The sequence below is a fragment of the Parasteatoda tepidariorum genome, chromosome 5, assembly GCF_982258835.1.
Source record: "Parasteatoda tepidariorum strain Cologne lab strain chromosome 5, Ptep-v5.0, whole genome shotgun sequence".
Taxonomy (NCBI): domain Eukaryota; kingdom Metazoa; phylum Arthropoda; class Arachnida; order Araneae; family Theridiidae; genus Parasteatoda; species Parasteatoda tepidariorum.
In genome coordinates this window covers 76952386-76973436 of record NC_141759.1, presented here as the reverse complement: position 1 = coordinate 76973436, position 21051 = coordinate 76952386, and the positions used below count along the sequence as shown (strand labels likewise).

General features: G+C 32.1%; 2 protein-coding genes across 2 annotated transcripts in view; both read left to right on the top strand.

The window, feature by feature from the left end:
* LOC147809530 (uncharacterized) overlaps window positions 1-10143 on the top strand; it is a 37054-nt gene extending 26911 nt beyond the window's left edge. The window contains exon 3 of the mRNA XM_087162863.1: window positions 2450-10143. Within this exon, the coding sequence (XP_087018989.1) occupies window positions 2450-10104 (7655 nt within the window). The 3' untranslated portion in view covers window positions 10105-10143. The remainder of the gene's footprint in view (window positions 1-2449) is intronic.
* Window positions 10144-19047: 8904 nt separating this feature from the next.
* The window catches only part of Pgm2a (phosphoglucomutase 2), a 28975-nt gene continuing 26971 nt past the window's right edge, over window positions 19048-21051 (top strand). The window contains exon 1 of the mRNA XM_016059567.4: window positions 19048-19519. Coding sequence (XP_015915053.2) covers window positions 19451-19519 — 69 coding nt within the window. The 5' untranslated portion in view covers window positions 19048-19450. The remainder of the gene's footprint in view (window positions 19520-21051) is intronic.

Here is a 21051-nt window from a genome sequence, read left to right as displayed (position 1 = left end):
CATTTGATACTTTAAACACCGTCCACTTCCGGTTGGTTTTTTGATTTTCAGTCGGCTGGGGAATTTGGTCGAGCAAAAAAAATTTGCATGTGGTGGTTTTTGTGACATGCGAAGTTGTCATTGTTTAACATTACAATTGAAATTTTGCAGAAAAATTCGTAATTTTATACGATGTAATGGGTCCTAGATGACGAAATTTATTTCTAACTGACTGAAACTGCTGATTTTTTTTAAAAAATCAATGTCAAGGTGATGAGACGCTTGTGGAGCTCGAGCATTCTGACTCATTACACAATCCCAGCGCTGCTACATTGGGGTGTAACATGACGTTGCTGTGAAATCCTGATCCATGGTAATGCTCTAAAATGTATCGGGATGTTTTGAACTCTATTGAAATAGCGATGCTCTGATATCCTTTGGGAGACTGCGAGATGCATTGGGTTGATGATGCTGCTAGATCCATTTTGATTGTGGCTCTCCCAGATTCAGAGGAATGGAATGGGATTTGTAATACTCTAAGATCGATTGTGATACTCTGAAGGTTGTATTGAGAATAATACGCAAAGACAGGACTCGGAAAAATTTGGACTGGAAAGTTTCTTGAGGAGCTCGAGACAGCCGAGTCAAGTTGATCGCGCTGCGTTATACATTACTGTTATACAAAAAATTGGCATTCATTACTGTAATCATACGTCTTACATTACTGCAATACATCATGTATCATGCATTACCGTAAAAAATGACGTTTCTGGTTTAAAGAAAGCGTCGAGTTTTGCTGACCTCAGTCTCTGAAAATTTCATAAGCCATGGTTTAATGCTTCTCAGGTTCGCTACCCATTTTGAGTAAGAGCCACAAAGCTCTCCGTTTTCCGGAAGACTTTTCTCAACGGGACGCAGCACTAAGGTTGGCTTAGTTCCAATTCATTCTGTTACTGAGTTGCAAACCCAATTATGGAAACGCATCTGTCCGAGTGACCGGAAACGTTTCAATACAATGGGTTTCGATTACCCTTTTTCAACCAACTGCAACACTACAACTCAGCACTTTAGTGGTAAACCTTCTAAAATGTTGGCAAAATTACGCAAATTTTTTTTTGAAACATTGGATTTTTAATTGTCTACCACTATACAAATTATTTTACAACAGACATAATAGTTCAAAGCCTCGTAAGCCCCTACAAGTCTGCTCCCCTTTGCTTCAAACGTTCATGTTTTAGAAATTATTTTACTCCTTTAACCCCTGAGAAGAAATTTAACCGTTGAAATAATTGCTATTTTATCTTCACCCTTTGGGGAAATTCTGAACTACGCGTATGAAAGTTTAGAACAAGATTCAGATGCACCTGGAAGAAACTAAAAGTGGTGGTAATATTAATATACATTTTTTTATGTTATTATATTTGTTGCCACCTGAATATTTTATTTTCTCTAAGTAAATATAATATGAAAATCCAAAGCTTAAGTATATGAAATTTTAATTCGAAAGGTGGAAGGAAATTTTAAGAAATTTTCAGTATCTTCTTAAGAAAATAGTTACCAGTTTTTAATTTTTTCCAGGTGAATACAATCTCTGTGTTGAATATTCACTGTACCAGAAATGCCAACTTGCCTCGCTTTGTAGACAATATTTTTCTGGTAGTAGCGAACTTAATGTTTTTATGAATGATTCTTGGTTCAGTAAATTCAATTCAAATTAATTTTTTTCACCACTTAGCATAAATAATTCATAATTTTTGTATAAAATGCTGCTTTGTTACAGCTATCACGTGGTGAGTCTTTCAATATGTCAGCTTATTTAATTAACGTTTTATGATATTTAATTTTTTACTCTCTACCACTTAATTGAACATTTCGAAGAAGCAAAGAAATGTGCTTCCATTTTAAAAGAGAGCATTTAGACTTTTCTTTGTCACATGCTAATCGCAAAAGTTTTACCCGTACATTTATATTACTTAAAGAAGTTTGTGAAGCTAAATAAAAAGATTTAAATGTAATGAACGCGAATCACAGGAAGAAAAATTAAGATTTTTTTTTCCCATTGGAGGAGACAAATCCCAACAAAATCTCCCCTCATTGTTTTATTTTTAAAAACTTTTCACCCCTTCATGAATTTAAATGGTTAAAATCTTCCTTGGAATCAAATCCATGGCCATTATTTTATCGAAAATTGATATCAATCGTATCTTTAGAAAATTATATTAGCAACAAAACTGTCGAGGTTGGAAAAAAAATTTTTTTGAAGTGACGATTTTATTTATTGTTTAAATATCATTTTTTCATTTCCATATATTAAAAATACCTTTTTCATTTTGTAGGAATGCTACACCAATTTGAAATCCATTAGCATCGGGAAACACTGCACATTCTAGACACATAGTTAACATTCTGTCAACATGAAACTTTTAACTCCGAGACGTTTTTGAGAAAATATACTGAAATTTTCCGAATTGATCACATATTTTAAATGACTGCCGTTTTTTACTGAATTGTTTGATTAAGATGGATGAAAGAAGTCAAGATAATAATTTTCTAGTTCAAGAATTATTAAAGTTGTCAGCAAAATCAGAGAAAAAAACTGTAGAGAAATTTAAACAATCCAATGAAATTAGTCGCTGCAGCATTTACTTGTCAATTCTCAAAAATCTTAGAGATGCTATAAAAACAAGCAATCAGATTGAGTTTAAGAGATTGCTTTATCTGCTGCTTATGTTGAATCGTAACAGCCAGCCTACTGAAGTTATGGATTATTTTAACTACAGTGATGATAATCCTCTCAAACATTCCAATATCATAATTATGGCCTGCAAATATAACCAAAAAGAAATTTTACAGTATATACTGGGTAAAGCATGCACTCTTATCAGTGATTTATTTTTTCAATTTGGAAGAACATTCCCTTCAACAACTGACGAAGATGAAGAATGCCACAATGCTTTCTATTATACCATACGCTCCGGCGATAAGCTACTTCTTGAAATTTTAATAAAGAATTGGCCAGGAGATTATTTTGCATCACGTCCCGAAGAACTGTGCCAACTTCTATCCGAAAATTACAATGAACTTAAATTGAAAAATGTGAACATATCCATTGAAATGCAGATGTTTATTCACAATGTTCTATTAGACTTCTATTTCAAAAGTAACGGTTTCGGCGATGTCACTGAAACCTCTCATGCAGAGTATAAGAAAAGGATATCACTGCTTTTAGAGTATTATCAAAGATTGAAGACAGAGTGTGAAAATTATTCATATGTTGAGCCAATAATTGTTTTATCAAAACTTATAGCTTTAAACATATTTCTGTTAAAGAAATGCTTGAAATCAACATATGGCAGAATACCTTGGGAAGAAATGGAATATCACTTAATATCTTATATTCGATATCTGACTCATCAAGGAAATTATGTCAACTGCTTTGTAACACGGAATGATGTGTTAACATACCTCAGTTATTTTTTGGACTGCTTAGTTAATGAAACAGAAACAATTACCGATACCAGATTGAAATACTTAAATAAACTTCCGAGAGCCAAACGTGATGATGTCGTTAGAAGTATCATTGAAAATAAGCCTTATTTTGAAGAACTGTATAAAAACTTTGCTTTAATTCGAGATTGTGAGTCCCTCAATGTAATTAAAAAGTATGTCGGCATAGCGGTTAAAGTTAATCCACAAGAAAAGAAAGGAAAAACAGTAATAGTCAGAGCATTACAGATGATGGGAGAAAACTTAAAAAATACCTTTGAATCTCCAAACTTATCTTCAGCGACTAGTGATTATTTGATGTCTTTTTTGCCTGAAAAAACTAACAAAATTTTAATTCATCTGCGTAACTCATTTTCACATGGTTTCCCGTTATCTAAGTGCAAAGAGATGGAACAAAGTTATGGAACTGAGTTTTATGCATGTGTTCAGAGCGATATAAAGAACCTAGAACGGGGAATAACAACAGTTTTACATAAAATAAAGGTCAAGACTGTCAAAATTTTGCTGCGGAAAATATGCGATTGTGAAAATGTTGAAAGGCTGAAAGAAACTTTTGAAATGCTTCAAGCTTTAAACTTACGTAAATATTTATTTACGCCCGACGCTTTTTCAAGCAATGATAACATAACTGAACTGGAAACACTTGTATGCGAGTTAAAAAATAATATTCCGGAAAAGACACAACTTGAAAATTGTATTTTTGACAAAATCGATAAAATTATAAGGAATGAGAAGAAACTTCCGCAAAATTCCCATTTTGACTATGCCAAATACGTAATGTTGTTAAACGTTGCGCATTCTTTTAATTTTTATTTGAATGATTCCAACATTTCTACAGTAAAGTGGAAAATTGAAACTACTTTAAGCTCCTTCAAAAACCAAAAGAAATCAGAAAAATTAAAACAAATTGGACCTTTAATGATGGAACTATTAAAAATTATTCAACACAAATTAGATAAACCAGGTTTATATCAGTTGTTTCACAAAATATTTTTCTTAACAATAATGCAGGGGCGTTATATAAAGTATCTTCAGGAACTAAAAGAAAGCTTTAATAAAAGAAAATCTAGGCCCATTCCGGAACAAACTAATACTGAAAATTACACAACCACTTACTATCAAGACTTACTTTTAAATGACATGGATGCTTTAAGAGAATTAGTAAAATTCCATAACTTATCTAAAAATAATCTCGAAGCTTTTCTGGAGTACAAAAGTGATCTAACTCTTCAATCAGAAATCGAAATGCTTATACTATCAATTTTATCAAGTTTAGAAAATACAGAACATTTTTTGATCAACAATAATTTGCCTCTGAATAATGAATATTCTTTATTAGTTGGGAAAAGTTTGAGAAATCATCTTGCTCATAGAAATAATTTAGCTGACATATTATTGAATCCTGATCAGTCAATATTTTTATTTGCACTGAAACTTACTAAATTTAATTTCCATAAAATTGGCAAAAATTCAATGATCAAAGTATCTGGTGTTAAGTCAAACGCACGTTTTCATTTCAAGAACATATCTCGCATAACAATTCAGAGAAGTTTATTTTTATCCCTATCCAATGAATCCTTGGAAAATATCAAATGTTGGATGAGGAAAGGAGCTGATATATTTGGACGAGACAATTTTTTGACAACCTCTTTACATTTTGCCACAAAATCATCTAATCTTGATACTCTAAAGTTCTTAATTGATAATGGAATGGACTACAAAGCTAAAGACTTTAATAACAGAAGTATTCTTCACACTGCTGCTGCTTCCAGTAACAAAGAACTGGTTGATTATATCATCATAGAATTAGGTTTATCAGTTGATGAACGCTGTGATCAGTTGAAAACTCCCCTTCATTATGCAGCAGAAAGTGGTTCAGTAGAAATTGTAAGCACTTTACTGAACCATCATGCGAAAGCCAATTTTAAAGATTTTTTCTTCTTAACACCTCTGTATCGAGCTGCTAGCAACAACAGGTTAGAGATAATTTCACTATTTCTTAAAAATGTTAAAAATATTGATTCACTGCAACATGTAGGTGGATTTACATTGTTACATTACGCTGCTGAGAGCGGTTTTCTGCAGTTAGTTGAATATTTTATTCGAAAAGGAGCAAACGTTAATGCATTGACAGACAGAGGTGCAACTCCTTTACACTTATCCGCCTTCTTTGGACACTTAGAAGTAGTTAAATTCTTAATTTCGAATGGTGCTGATGTAGAATATTCGGGTCTACAAGAAATGACACCTCTACATCATGCTGCTGAGAAGGGACATGCTTCGGTAGTAAGATACCTGCTGGAAAAAGGGGCAAATGTAAACGCTTTAAATTGTGCTGGATTTTCATCAGTGCATTATGCAATCGCCATTCAAAGTGTAAATATATTACAAACATTAGTTAGCTTTGGCGCTAGTATCAAACACATTTCAAAACAGAGTCCATCTGCTTTGGAATATGCTGCATCTTATGGTACTAATTTAGATGTCATTAATTTTTTGATTATAAATAAAGCTCCCATTAATGCTAAAAACTCGCAGGGATTCACTCCTCTTCATGTTAGTATTGTTAATTTTTTCACTGATATTACTGCCCGTTTAATAGAATGTGGAGCTGAAATTAATGCACAAAATATTGATGGTGTAACCCCTCTAAGTCTTGCTATTCAAGTCGGTAATCTTGTTTCTTTCAAACAACTGCTAATGGCTGGGGCTGACATTTTTTTTAATGTAAACAAGAAGCAAACGTTATTGCACAAGTGTGCTGCTGCTTCTTCTGAAATAACAAAAGTGATGGAAATGCATAAAGCAGATATTTCTGATCTTTATGAGGTGTCTATATCTAATTCCGTTATATTAGAGATGTTTGTAAGACTTGTAGGTAAAGGAGCTGACTTTGAAAAAAAGAATGAACTTGGTCAGACACCCTTACATTTAGCTTGCTTTTCCGGAAATAATGAAGTTGTAAAATATTTAATTCACAGAATGATAAATATAAATAGCTATGACAATTTTGGATATACACCTTTGCATTATGTTGTGCTGGGAAATCATCTTGAAATAGCTCAGTCCCTTCTCATGAGTGGAAAATGCTCTTTAAATCTTACCTCTTTGGATGGCAGTACTGCATTAAGTTTAGCTTCAGGAAACAAATGCGTGGAAATCTGTCGCTTGTTGGTAAAAAATGGTGCCGACGTAAATGCTGGTAGACCATTAGTTAAAGCACTTAAGAATTGGTCCTCTGAAATATTGGAAATTCTTCTACGAGAAAAAGACCTTGATGTTACGAAACAATTTAAAGACCATGATATTTCGCCCCTTCAGAAAGCTTGTACAATAGGGAACAAGCAAATAGTTTCAAGTCTTCTTGCTAAACTAAAATCATTTGGGACAGACTTCTCTAAAGAGTTAAATGAGTCTTTGTATTTCGCTATTGTTGCTGGTCATGTCGATATTGTGACTATTCTGCTAGAACATGGAGCTAAGGCAAACAAACCATTAAAAAAAGATGATTTTTTTACCCCTTTACATACGGCAGCAGTTCATGATCGGACCAAAATCGTAGAAACATTGTTAGATAACGGAGCTGATCCCCATAAATTAGATGCGAAAGCTAGAAAACCAATTGAAATGGCTGTCGCACACAATTGTTTAAATGTTGTAAAATTTCTGTGCACGAAAACAGATGCAATTTCAAATGTTTCATGTACTAATAATTACACTTTGTTGCATATTGCTACAGAATTCGGTCACTTAGACATGGTTAAGTATTTAATTGAATCCGGTGCTTCCATTACATCTCTGGATTCTCTGCAGCGGAAACCAATTCACATTGCTGTTCAGAAAGGACATTTAAATATTTTGCAATACTTTATCGAGTGCGTTGGAATGAGCTTGAAAGAACGTAGATATTCAAACAGGACACTTCTTCATGATGCTTCTCAAGCAGATCAACTGAAAATTGCTAAATATTTGATTGCTAAAGGAATTGATTGCAACGAACCAGATGATAATGAAACACGTCCTATTCATTTAGCCTCAATGTTTGGTTCTGAGGAAATGCTCAAACTCCTATTAGAAAATGGAGCATTTTATAATTGTGTTAATTTTGATAATTATTCACCATTAAGCTTTGTTAGGAATGAAGCAATGAAATCACATTTGCTATTACTTAAGGATCTCTTTCAATCTGTTAAAATAAATGACATATCAAGAGTAAAACTTCTTATTGAAAGAGGAGTTTGCGTTAATGCGAAGGAGTTCGTAAATGCTTCACCATTGCACTATGCTGCAAGGAAAGGTTATGTAGAAATATCTAAACTGCTCCTGGAAAACAATGGGAATCCAAATTCAATTGGTGAAAAAGATTATACTCCTCTTCATTATGCTTCGAAGTTTAATAATATTGACATAGTAATATTGTTATTAGAATATGGTGCTACATACAATCCTATATCAATTGATAACAAAACTCCTTTGGATCTATCTCAAAACAAACAAATCAATGATGTATTAAAACTGATCGATAAGTCCTTTAAAAATATTTTAAATTCGAGCAAAAAAATTTTAAGAACTCCTCAGAAGTTTCTTGATCCACATGTTCTAAAAGCAATTATGAATGCAAAAAATAGAGAAAAAGAAACTTTGATGACTTGTGCCATTCGCAAAGACTCTCCTAGGGTAGAGCAGCTAAAACGTATATTTTTTTACGACACTGAAAACCTTAGTAGTTTATCCGACTACTTCGCTTCTAAAGAACAGTATGATATAGCTTTGAATTTGCAAACAAATTTACTTGAAAAGAAGAGAAAAATTTTAGGTTCTGAAAATCCGGATACTTTAGAAACTGAAGAGAGTGTCGCTTGGATATTGTATAAACAGCAAAGATACAAGGAAGCTCTAAGTATTTGTAAAGAAATATTAAATAAAAGAGAAGATATGCTGGGAAAGAACAATAAATATACTCACAAATCACTTTCTTCTATCGCTCTTATACTCCATAGACTTGGGCGGAATTTAGAAGCTATAGATATTTTCGAGAATGTTCATAAAAAACAAAAGGAAATTCTTGGATTAAACAATTCAGATACTTTGCAAACTGCAATGCACATGGCATTAGTTTTGAATGACCTTGATAGGCATGAAGAAGCTTTGAATATCAACAAATCTGTTTTTCGAGAATGCTTAAAATTATATGGTTTTAGGCAACCTATAACTTTAGCTTCTCAAAATAACATTGGACAGACTTTAACTTGTTTGAAAAATTACGACGAAGCTATTCGGATTTACAAAGTTGTTTATAATTTGAGGAAAGAAATTTTAGGGCCATTTCATTCCGATACTTTAAGAACATTTCGTAACTTAAATCAGGTATTAGGGTTTCAAAATAAATCTGAAGAAGCCTTGAAAGGTTTTCAAGAAGTTCTCCGTTTACAAAAAGTAGCGTTAGGCCATAATCATATCGATACAATATACACTGAATTCCAAATAGCAAGTCTTTTACTACGTGAAGGAAGACATATTGAAGCTTATGAAATTTTAAAAGAAAACATTGAGAAGTTCAAAACAGTACTTGGAGCTAATCATCCGTTAGTTTTAGAAACTGAATCAATATTAGATTCAATAAAATATCTATTTGAAATGGATGGTTTTCAAGGTATGTTTCTTTTAAACAAACTGGATAATAAATACAAACCACACACGTTATTATCAAGTGAGTTCCTGGCAAAAGATACCTTTCAATTTGTTGGCGTTGATTCTGAAGATGGAAACTCGACAAAAATGGAATGTCTGTCCATTGAACCTGACGTCATTAACTCGCTTGTGGGTAAAAATAACAGTAACTCTGCTTCATTATCAAAACATTTTCTAACTAGAGACTTGTTTCAACACGAAAACGTCGATTTAGAAGGGAAGAACTCTGGAAACATATGCTCATCCAATACTGAAACTGAAACCATCAACCAGTGTGTGAATGAAAAGGACAAATATCGTGCTTTATATTCAGAAGAATTTCCCATTGAAATGGCTAGTCCTTTAATTGTTGATTCTGAAGGTAGAACGCCGCTTCATTATGCTGTGAGTAAAGGTGAAATATTTTTTGTGAAACATTTATTGCACTGTGGACATGACACAATGCACGTAACTAATAAAGGGAACACTGTAGTTCATATTGCATCATTGAAAGGTTTTACAGATATTATTGAAGTGTTATTGACTACTGCAAAAGAAAAACACTTTCGAAGTTTTCATAAATTTATAAATGCAAAAACTCATAATGGTGGTAATACTGCGTTGCATGCAGCTGCGAATTTGGAAACTGTATTAACTTTATTGAAATACGGGGTTGTATATGATGAAAAAAACAATGTAGGTAAAATTCCTCAGGACCATACTGATATAAAAGAAATAACTAGTTTTCTGCAACTTGTCTCTGGGTTTTTTACTGATGCTTCAACTGGTGACACTAAAATGATTTCTAAATTGAAGAAATTGCTAGAGAAGGAAAAATTAGCTATTGTAAACGCCAGAAATGGACAAAACCTCACATTGCTACAAGTCAGCTTAAAAAATGGTTATAAGGAAATAGCTAATGAACTTTGTTCAATTATGAAGGATTGAATTTTAAAGAGTAATTAAAAGATTATCTTATATATTGTATTTTGTATGTTTTATAATTACTGATTATTAGTTTATAATGATCTTTGTGTTTTCTAAACAATATTTTTTATTACGTAAATGTGACGTGAATTGTCCTCAGTGGTAGACGGATCATAGGTTAGAGTACTTTCGCCGTCAAGCTAACCATGGGAAGTTCTCGTGGGCTTCCTCTCCATGTAACGCAAATGCGGGTTAGTTCCATCAAAAATGTCCTCCACGAAGGCAAATTTCTCCCGATACTTGATCCAAGAGTTTCCACCTTGTCTTCTGGATTGGGTTCAAAATTACAAGGCTACGGAGATGAACTCTATTAGTCGTAAACCCAAATTTGGGTCGGCTGTTCAACGACGGTTTAAAATAAAATAAAATCATTTCAAAAACTTTATGCTAATTCACTGTTTTTATTCTTTGATTTAAATCATGATGAAAAATGATACATGATTTCTAATTCCTTATGGAAAGGCGAAAGGCCTTTAGTAATTTATGCCGATCTTTCACACTTATAAATAGGACATTATATTGTAAATAATTATTATTAACTTGTTTCTAAAATTAATATCATTCGTTAAGTATATACTGTAAATAATGATTATTTTTAACCTGTTTCTCAAACAAGCTTGTTATATTTCCCTTCAACTTGTTCTCCAAATAAGAGATTATGTACTTATTCTGAAATCCTATACTAAAACCTTTGAATGAACCTGACTGATTACTGCTTAAACCTTTTATTTTGAATTCGTTTCTCAATGGACTAGTCATTGGACTAAACCTTTTGGACTAGGCTAATTTTTGCTTTTCTTTTTATAAGAAATTCTGCGAGTATACCGAATAATTGTATATAATTTATCTTTGTACATAACTTGTATTTCTCGCAAATTTGAATCTGTCTATTGCCTTGATCACGTGTATTTTTTTTCATCTCAGATACACCATTAGAATACAGATAACTAATATTTTTACCACAAATGTTCCTGAAATTTATGATGGAAGGAAAAGGGTCGCTTCGCGTATGCAGAAATAACAATTGTCTAATTGGATATTTGTAAGCGGTGCCATGCGTGGCCACGCATGACACAGCTTTTTCAGCAAATCAGTCTTGACACAACACGCTATGCACAACCACGTAATTAAACATAATCATGACATTAGACGCAATTAGATTACTTGCAAGTATTCAATTCTGAAATGCCAACTGCTCCGCTTTCTGCAAACATTTTTGTAAAGTGGTACAGTTTTAAAAACTGGAACTAATAGAAATTCATTTTTTTTTCCAACGTTTATAGAGGTTCACCCTGAGAGGCTATGTCATGCCTATACCTATATAAAATTGACATCAAAGATCAAGCCCCGAAAGGGAATCTTCTTGTTCATCATATTATGATAACGATGCAAAGCTAAATTGTCAACTAAAATGAATAAAAATTACTCTTCTAAATACAACATTTCTCTCCACTTACGTGGGTTTCGCTGATGCGGGATGATGGGACTCACCGACTTTTAAAAGAGTAGGCACTACCAAACACGAATTGATGGCTTTGACAGAGACTCTCAAACCGAGAACTGTGTCGTGCTTTTTAACAGCCTGACGTCAGCAAACAAATAATAAACCAAAGAATTAAGTGCACCAGCGACTTTGTTAAAGTGAACACAAAACGATCAGCTCACAAATTATTTTTGGTCAAACCTACTAAAATAAGAGCTAGGAACCCAATAAAGAGTGACCTGCACGAAAATTCCTGAAAAGACTAGGATCTTCCCTAAACTGTCATGCCACCGAAGAAAAACTTCGTTGCGCTTCGTAAGGACTTATGAATTATTTATATGTAGTGGGGGGGATCCCGGCCCTTTATTAAACTTTTGCAGAAATCGGAGCAGTTGGCATCCCTGTTGAAGTGAATTAATTGTATTATCAATTCCACGGGCTTTAAAAATTTTATAGTGGCAGCATATTTACGTTAAAGCTTATATGAATTATTGTTTTCAAGATACCTTTTTAGCATTCAGAGGTCTGTCAGGGCAAAACATTTAGGCACATATATTTACTTGAAGAAGAAAAAACATATAGTGGTGTTCGCATATATATTAGGTTCATCTTTTCATTGCTACCACTTTTTGATATTAAGATCCTTAGGAATCTCGCATCACCTTTTCCACATATATTGGTAAGCACGGATGTCCTAGCTTCCGGCAAAGCCGAAAGCAGGGGTGAAAGCGAGACGGAAAAGAGGAAAGGCTGGTAGTAAAACCATTTTTATTGCTAGTTTTCGACAGGAGTTTACTTAATTTTCTTTAAAACTATTCAACAATACCTTCTTTATCTTGGAAAAGAAGCAGTTTTACTTATATCTTAAAACTATAGAATAAATCTTTGATAGTTACAGATATTTTATTTTTCTCGAAAAAATTCTAAAATGAAATGTCTTTCGTACCAGTTTTTGCTTTTTTTCGTCTTGCTATATAAGGGCTTTCAGCCTTGGCCGAATGAGGTAACGAAATAAAAATCTAGGTTAGGTTTAAGTTGTTTAATTTTACCAACCCTTGAAACTGTAATTGAATGATAATTAGGTCTTATGTAACAAGTAGACTGCGCTCCCGTGGCCGTAAAGCGGCCAACATCCCATTTATATATCTGCCAACTTTTACGCTCTTCAAAGAAGATTTTATCCAGTGGTAGAAAAGGGAAATGTGAATTGACATTATATAAGCACATACCTGCCAACTTTCACTCGTTTCGAATATAGATTTTCAGAGTGGTTGTAAAACAGTGAACGAAAAACAATCTGACTAAAAAATATATTTAAATTTTGATCCCGTTGAAATTCGCTTGTGGAAGAATTATTATGCTTTTATATATTTATTGTAATTATTTATATGTGGTGGTCAAATTCATTTATAATTATCATTATAATTCAAAAAGTTAATAGGAATAACATGAGTATTGCTACCACTTTAAATATGAAAATAAAATCTTCCGGAAAATCCGGAAGAGTTGGCAGTTATGTAAGCAGACTTTTCAATTATATTTAAGCCACTTAACGATGGATAGTAGATCTTCAATATGTATGTTAAAATGTATGTATGTTATGTATTATGTATGTTATGTATTTAATTATTTAAATGTAACGGTCGTTAAAATCACTTTAACCCCTTGGGGACGGGTGATTCTGAAAAGCATTCGTACAAAATCAGAGTCAAGTTGCAATTGAATAAAAAACGGTAACTTAAATGTAGTCGTTACTAATTTGACAGACTTACTTTGCTTTTATTTTAATTATTGTTAGATTAATAATATTTATAATCACTGTTAATTCAAAGTATAACTAAATAGTTTTATTTTGAACAAAGTAATGGTGAATTAAATAAATCAAACAATTATAACTCCGCCCACAAATAAACTGCTAAAGAAATACTTTGATTACCAGTTTTATCTTTTCACCCTGATTGATACGGTTTTTTGCTGTCACGTATTTGTGGCAGTCGGCGCGAAAGGGTTAAATCAGATTTATTAAAACAAGAATCGAGTTTGAAAGCGTGGAAGTGGTTACCAGAATTATAGTAAAAATAAAATCTTAACAGAAAATCCAGAAGAATTGTCAGTAATGCGGACTTAAGTTGCCAGATTACTTATGCGGAGTGCATTAACCCTGTCGTGCCGTCTGTCACAAATACGTGCCAGTATAAAACCGTATCAATCAGGGTAAAAAGATAAAACTGGTAATCAAAGTAATTCTTTAGCAGTTTATTTGTGAGCGGAGTTATAATTGTTTGATTTATTTAATTCACCATTACTTTGTTCAAAATAAAACTAGTTATACTTTGAATTAACATTGATTATATATATGATTAAACCAACTATAATTAAAGTAAAAGCAAAGTAAGTCTGTCAAATTAGCAACGACTACATTTAAGTTACCGTTTTTTATTTAATTACAACTTGATTCTGATTTTGTACGAATGCTTTTCTCCGTCCCCAAGGGGTTAAATCTTTATGTTTGTTAAGTAGTTTATTTAACTATCAAAAATTAAATGTTTAGGTATTAATTGAGTTATATGCAAATGTTTCATGCTGCCATCAAGTGGTGAAAATCAAGCAATTTATGTATCTTCGTTGCTGCAATTGAGGATTCAACTTTTTTTTTTAATATTATTACTAAGTGTTTACACCAATATGCCAGTTGCTTTTAATAGCTCAAATACATAAGAAACTAATGGAATTCCTTGTGAACTATCACAAAATTTTAAATTACAAAAGTATGCATTATGTTAAAATAATATAAGTTTTATCGAAATTTTGTTTCGATCTCGTTATTATTCATGTCATGCCTCTAAAGTTTTTTAAAAATATCTATGCATTAAAAATAACTTTTTTTCTTATTTATTTTTTTTATCGAAAATTACCTCTATATTTTCTTTCTTTTTTTTTTCTTTTTTTTTCACATTGATGACTGAGGTTAACATTTGCACAAGATGTATCGTAATGACCCCCCTTCAAGTTTTTCTTTTAAATTCTGGTAAGAAATAAAGTGAAAAGAAAAACACATTAGAAACCGCAAATAAATATTTAAATAATAATTATTGAACTAGTGAAAGTTTTATAGAAATTTCGTTTCGATCTCAAGATCATTCATGTCTTTCCTATAAATGTTTTAAAATTTATATACAAACTTTATTTGCTTATTTTTTATCTGTTTTGTTTTACTTATTCTTTTGTCGAAAACTATCTCCAAAATACTTTCTTTCTTGTTAATGATGACTGAAATTAATATATGAACAAGATATATCGTAATGACTACCCTTAATACGTTTTTTTTTTTAAATATTCCTTGTAAAAAATAAAATGAAATGATAAACGCGTGTGAAACCGCAAAATATTATTAAAAAGAAAAATAAGAGCTCAAACTTTTAAAATTTATTCTGAATGTCAATAAGAATAATTTCTTTCTTTATGTCAGTAAGAGTAATTTCACTATTTATGCCATTAAGAATAATTATTCTTAATCTCAAGATGAAAAATATCTGCACCAAATAAAAACAAAGGAGGTATTAAAATAATCTAAAATCAGGTTACTTGTGAATGAAACAAAAGATAAATGTGCAGCTATGTTACTTTAGAAATAAACTGGTGTTTGATAATTTTAATTCATCTTTGAGTTTAGAAACGTGTTTGTTTTTCTCACTTATATCAATTACTGAATCCTAATGTGCATATTATTTTTATTTAATTTTGAACGATTCTTAATTATACATATACTAGTATTATAAATGTACTCTAAAGTTAAAACGGGTACAGAAGAGTGCTAATAAATGAAAATTTTACCTTTTAACTCAGGTGTTCCTTAATTTTATTAGCATGTTCTTTTTTCCTTACCTAATTAAAAAGTAAAGCATACCTGCAGCAGCCCATTATGGGCCAGGGGAGACATGGAGGTTAAAACTCCAAATTTTCGTGGCCAATTATATAATTGAGGCAATGTGGTCATCATTGCGTACATGCCTCCTTTACTTCCCAGACAAGCTGGTACTCATCGATCTGAAGCCGGATGGGCTTTAAGTCGCCAACTTGGGGTTTACCATACCTGAGCACGCCGAAAAATCTAAATATGAAATTAAATACAAACTCATACGTTTAATTCGCAATTAACATTTAAAGAATTTTTAAGTACAATTTATTTATTTATTTTTTCAAAATTCTTTGCTTTTAATATTTTATTTGCAGAAACGTCTATAAATCCCTTATTTAAAAATGTTTTCTCCTAATATTTATTTTCGATCCATTTTTTAATATTATCAAAATACAGATTGATATGAAAAATAATATTAAAATATAAATTAAGTAGTTTATCATTTCGAGGAAGACCTTAGAAATACTTTGGCTCCTTTTTTAAAATTCTAAATAAATAAAATAAATAAATAATTTAATGAGTGACTGAATTTATATTAAACTTCATAACTTATGCATTTTTAAAATTTCTCCTTTTGATTACAACTTTCGTCACAGGCCAATAAATCTCAGAAGCAGTGACATTGAATTTCAGATAAAAATATTCCAGATAATGAAAGTAAAAAACTTTTTGTATCTCGTTTACCCAGAGTTTTATCTTTTATCTACTGTAATTATATTTAGGCTGATATTTTCCAAACGTATGACACACACATTTTTAATCATTGTTTAAACTACCAAAGGTTTTAAGATACATTTTCTAAAGACATCTTGTTACTTTTTGGAAATTGTAACATTTTCTGAAATTCAAGTCAATAACATCAAATATAAAATTCTTACAGTCGTAATTATCGTCATTCTCCTAATTTATACGTTTACATTAAATTAGTAGGTTTTTTGTTTATTATAATGACAATATCCATTTATTCAGCGTTCACATTTCAGAAATAATACTTCGTGAAAGAAGCAAGAAAAATTTCTTTCTTGATAGAAGTTTAGTTTAAAGGTGATGATGAACCTTACGTTTATCTTTTAAGGTCTGTTCAATTATTATTAATTACTATAGGCGATAAAATGTAATTCTTCACATCAGAATCTAGTACCTTTTAGGCTCAGGCACAAATTTAGCTCTTTTTGAGCTCTATTACATTAGTCAGTAAGTAGTCAGCATTTCGATAGACAATAAATTGTATTATTTGGCGATACAAATGGATGAAAAAATATGCTTTAATAGGAAGGGAAAAGATTCGAAAGGTCAGGAAAATATTGAAACTGCTATTGTTATGCAACGCATAATTTCAGTTTAATTTTGAACTTATCATAAAAAACAGTAATTTGGATTAACGATAAATTACTTTTGGCCATAATGTATAAAAATTCTGATTGTAGCGATCAAGAAAGGGGAAACCTATGTTATCATCCAGTACAGAGCCTTAGAGCAAATTCAATCACTCAGTAGAACAGTGGTTGGAAATATTGTTTGACTATATTATTTGTCAATAATATGACGAGAAAAGAAAATTTGCATGTGACTCAGTGAAGGGTTGAAAGTTTTATTCGAATACAGCCTTAAGCTCCATTTAAAATTTGGACATTCTAACTAGTCGGAAAATGGTCAAAATTTCGAAAAATGCTGGTTTTCTATTCCCAATACGTGCGTGATAAATTCTGTTAGCATTTGAACCTTATGTATTAACATCAAACACAGGGATTTAGTTAAAATATGAAGACATAAATTGTCTGAAAGTGATGAAAATTTTGAGTGATGAGTGCAGTGCCGGCGAATGGGACGGGTAATCATTATAGGTAAGGAGGGCGATGAACGAATTGTTTTGTAAATTATTTATTTTCTCCTTTTTTTAAAGTATAGTTTGCTTTAAAAATATACTTATAAGTTATTTATTATTATATATTGGGCTGCGATGGCTCAGGGGATAGAGCTTTCGCCTTCCAATGAAGTGAACCAGATTCGAATCCCAGAGGTGGCTGGTTGATACGAAACCTGCATCCGGTTCGCACCGACCACAGTGCTGACGTGAATTGTCCTCAATGGTACACGGTCATGGGTTAGAGTACCTTTGCTGTCAGGCTAACCGTGCGAAGTTCTAGTGGTCTTCCTCTTCATGTAACGCAAATGTGGGTAAGTTGCATAAAAAAGTCTTCCACGAAGACAAATTTCTTCCGATACTTGATTCAGGTGTCTCCTTGTCTTCTGGATTGGGTTAAAAATTACAAGGCTACGGAGATGAACTCTATTAGTCGTAAGCCGAAAAATTGGGTCGGCTGTTCAACGACGGTTATAAAATATTTAAAAAAATATTATTATATATTTTTTTTCATGGTTAAAGTTCTCAAAGTAAAAGTTTTACTATAAAGATGGAAAGAAAAATGTGCGGCTGAAAGACCACTCGTTTGGCATTCAATAAAATTAGTTGCGTATTTTACAATGAGAATCTTTTCTGTATAGATTTATGGGTCAGAAAACCATCAAACAAGCAAGACAGTATTGGACTGATCACAGAGGACAGATCTCTAAGGCATGGTTTCCATTAGATCACCGGAGTCAAGCATCGCTGACTGTGATTTGTGTGCGGGTGACTGACAGCTTTGATCAGCCTGCGAAGGGATCGATGGTGGTTAGCGGTATCGGTCCTTGTTAATTGTTGTTGTTAATTTGCGTCGCACTAGAACTGCACAATGGGCTATTGGCGACGGTCTGGGAAACATCCCGGAGGATGATCAGAAGACATGCCATCACAATTTTGATCCTCTGTGGAGGGGATGGCACCCCCGCTTCGGTAGCCCGACGACCTGCGCGATGTCGATCACTTTACGGTACCACAGTTTAACGAGGACCAATACCGCACACCCTCGGTCCCTACGCAGACTGATCCAAGTGGTCACCCATCCGCACACTGACCGCAGCCAGTGATGCTTGACTTCGGTGATCTGCTGGGAATCGTGTCTTAACGATCAGTCCACTGCGGGACCGGTCCTCGTTAAACTGTTCTACCAAAGTGCTCTACCTCGCTTGCAGGTCGTCGGGTTGCCGAAGCGAATCCTCCTCAGGGATGCTTTCCAGACAGTCACCGCTGGTCCATAGTGCAGCTCTAGTGCGACTTAAATAAATAACAGCAACAAATATTTTTTTGACGTAAAGGTGCAACAAATTTTTAACGCTGTTCTCACAATAGCAGATTTAAAGTGCTTTTGTGTTTATCTTGTAGAAAAGACTGCTGTATTTTACAATAGCAAATAATATTAATAAAAAAAATCAAAGCTGGCTTTGATTGTTGTTGTTGTTAATTTACGTCGCACTAGAGCTGCACAATGGGCTATTGGCGACGGTCTGGGAAACATCCCGGAGGATGATCCGAAGACATGCCATCACAATTTTGATCCTCTGCGGAGGTGGAAAGCTGGCTTTGAAATGAAACTAATAACTCAGGGAAGCAAACAATCACCCCCCCCCCCCATCTGGATCTCCGACTGAATTTCGTAAATCTTAGTTTAGTAATCGTTGAATTTTTCAGCACCTTAATTCTTTCTCTTAAAAAAAAAAGATAAGGATAATTCATTAAGATAAAAACCCTGGCGAGACGAGATTTATTCTTGAAGGGCGCCGCAATCAGCTGGGCCTTGAAAATCCTGGGTTCGCTTAATTCTTTTATCTCGCAGCAACTCAAGTGTCACTTTACAACGTTCGTAACTACTACTTCAAGTGGAACGTTTTCTTATTTTTTTAAAAAAAGAAACAATAATTAAGTATATTGGAACTAGTATAATAATCCTTCAAAAGTTAGCAAATCGAATTAGCCGATACTTAAGTAGTTTTGCTTTAAAGTGTGAAAAAAAAAACCTTTTAAAATGTCAATGATTAATTCTGGTAATAAAGAATTAGATGAAAAAATAAGGGAATACTTAGATTATGCTAGGGTAAGTACTAGATATTTTTGTTTATTTACTTTTTGAGACATTTTGTTTGTCATTAAATATAAACTTCAGGGACGACTCTTTTTCAAATTTGCATTTTTTGTATCATCTTATTTAATGACTTAGATCTACTTTTATTTATTTAAATAATTTCACCAAGTTAATGTTTACTATAATACAGTGCAATTCTTAAAATTCATACAAGTTTTAGTACTTTGTATTATTGGTTTTATGATAAGATCTTGCATTTAAAAACTTTTATTTAGAATAGCTTATTAATTGTTGTGTTGTATAATTTATACGTAGTACAAAAGCATTCGATTTCTCAATGTTTAAATAAATTTTGACAAAATGAACTAAGTGTTCACTCTAGGTTGATCGTACTAAAAAAATATATTATAAAATAAATGTGAGACATTCCGTTTGTTAAGTGATTTCAATGTCATAATTGACTATTTATTTTCATTGAATCTACAGAATTATGTTAAAATAGTCTTGTTAAAATAGTTGTAATGAAAGCATTTATTATGAATTTAAAAATCTACTGTAATTTTTTGTAACCTAGAAGAATGTTAAAATATTTATTTACCAACAAGCTGACATCTTACAGTTTCAATTGATCTCTCTTATCTAAAATTATAGCAAAAATATAAAAAATAGCCATTCTTTCTGTGAAATATTGTTTTATTACGTTTATAGTTTTATTATGTTATTGAATATATCATGTCTCTAAAAACTAAAATTTTTCTGTTATAAACTAAAAATTTGATTTTGGGAAATATTACCAACTTTCATATTTTAGAAAAAGCATATTTTTGTCTTTATTGTAATTTTCAAAGTTGAATATTTTGTTAAAAATTTGTTGTACTTCTTTTTGTGGCTTTTTCAAAAAAAAATCTGCCTTAAGTTTAATTATGTGCTGCAATAGAGTTGGAATTTAAATAAAATTTTGCAATATTTATGTTGAGATTTATTGTAAAAATAATTATGCTACTCCAATTGATTTTACTTTGATTTTAAGATAATGTTTGTTAAAGTAATAATACCACATTCTTTAGTCTATTTTTTAATAATAAACATAATCAACACTAGAAAAGCCTAAATAAGTGTAGTTCTTATAATTATAAACAATCAATCCTCTTAGAATTTGCTATTTATTTACTTATTATAAATGAATAATGCTATTTAAATTGATTTCGATTGGTTTATGTCACAAACCTCTGGAGTTTGATCAAGATATTGATTAAACTTAAAGTTGAACTATAATAGTGTAGCATACCACTATAATAGAGCTCTGATTCTGTTAAGTTTTTTGATGTCTAAGTCTGATTAACTATATTTGTGAAGATTATGTATGGAAAGGTTACAGAAGAGTGCCCATTAAAAGAAACATAAAGTTGGGTATAGCCTTCGCCACCTTCAAGTGAATTATATTCATTATAATAATGTCTCAGATGTTTATATTAATTTCAATTGATTATTTAATTATAAATGGCACTTAAGTGATTTTAGTCGCCTTGACCAATCACTGATAT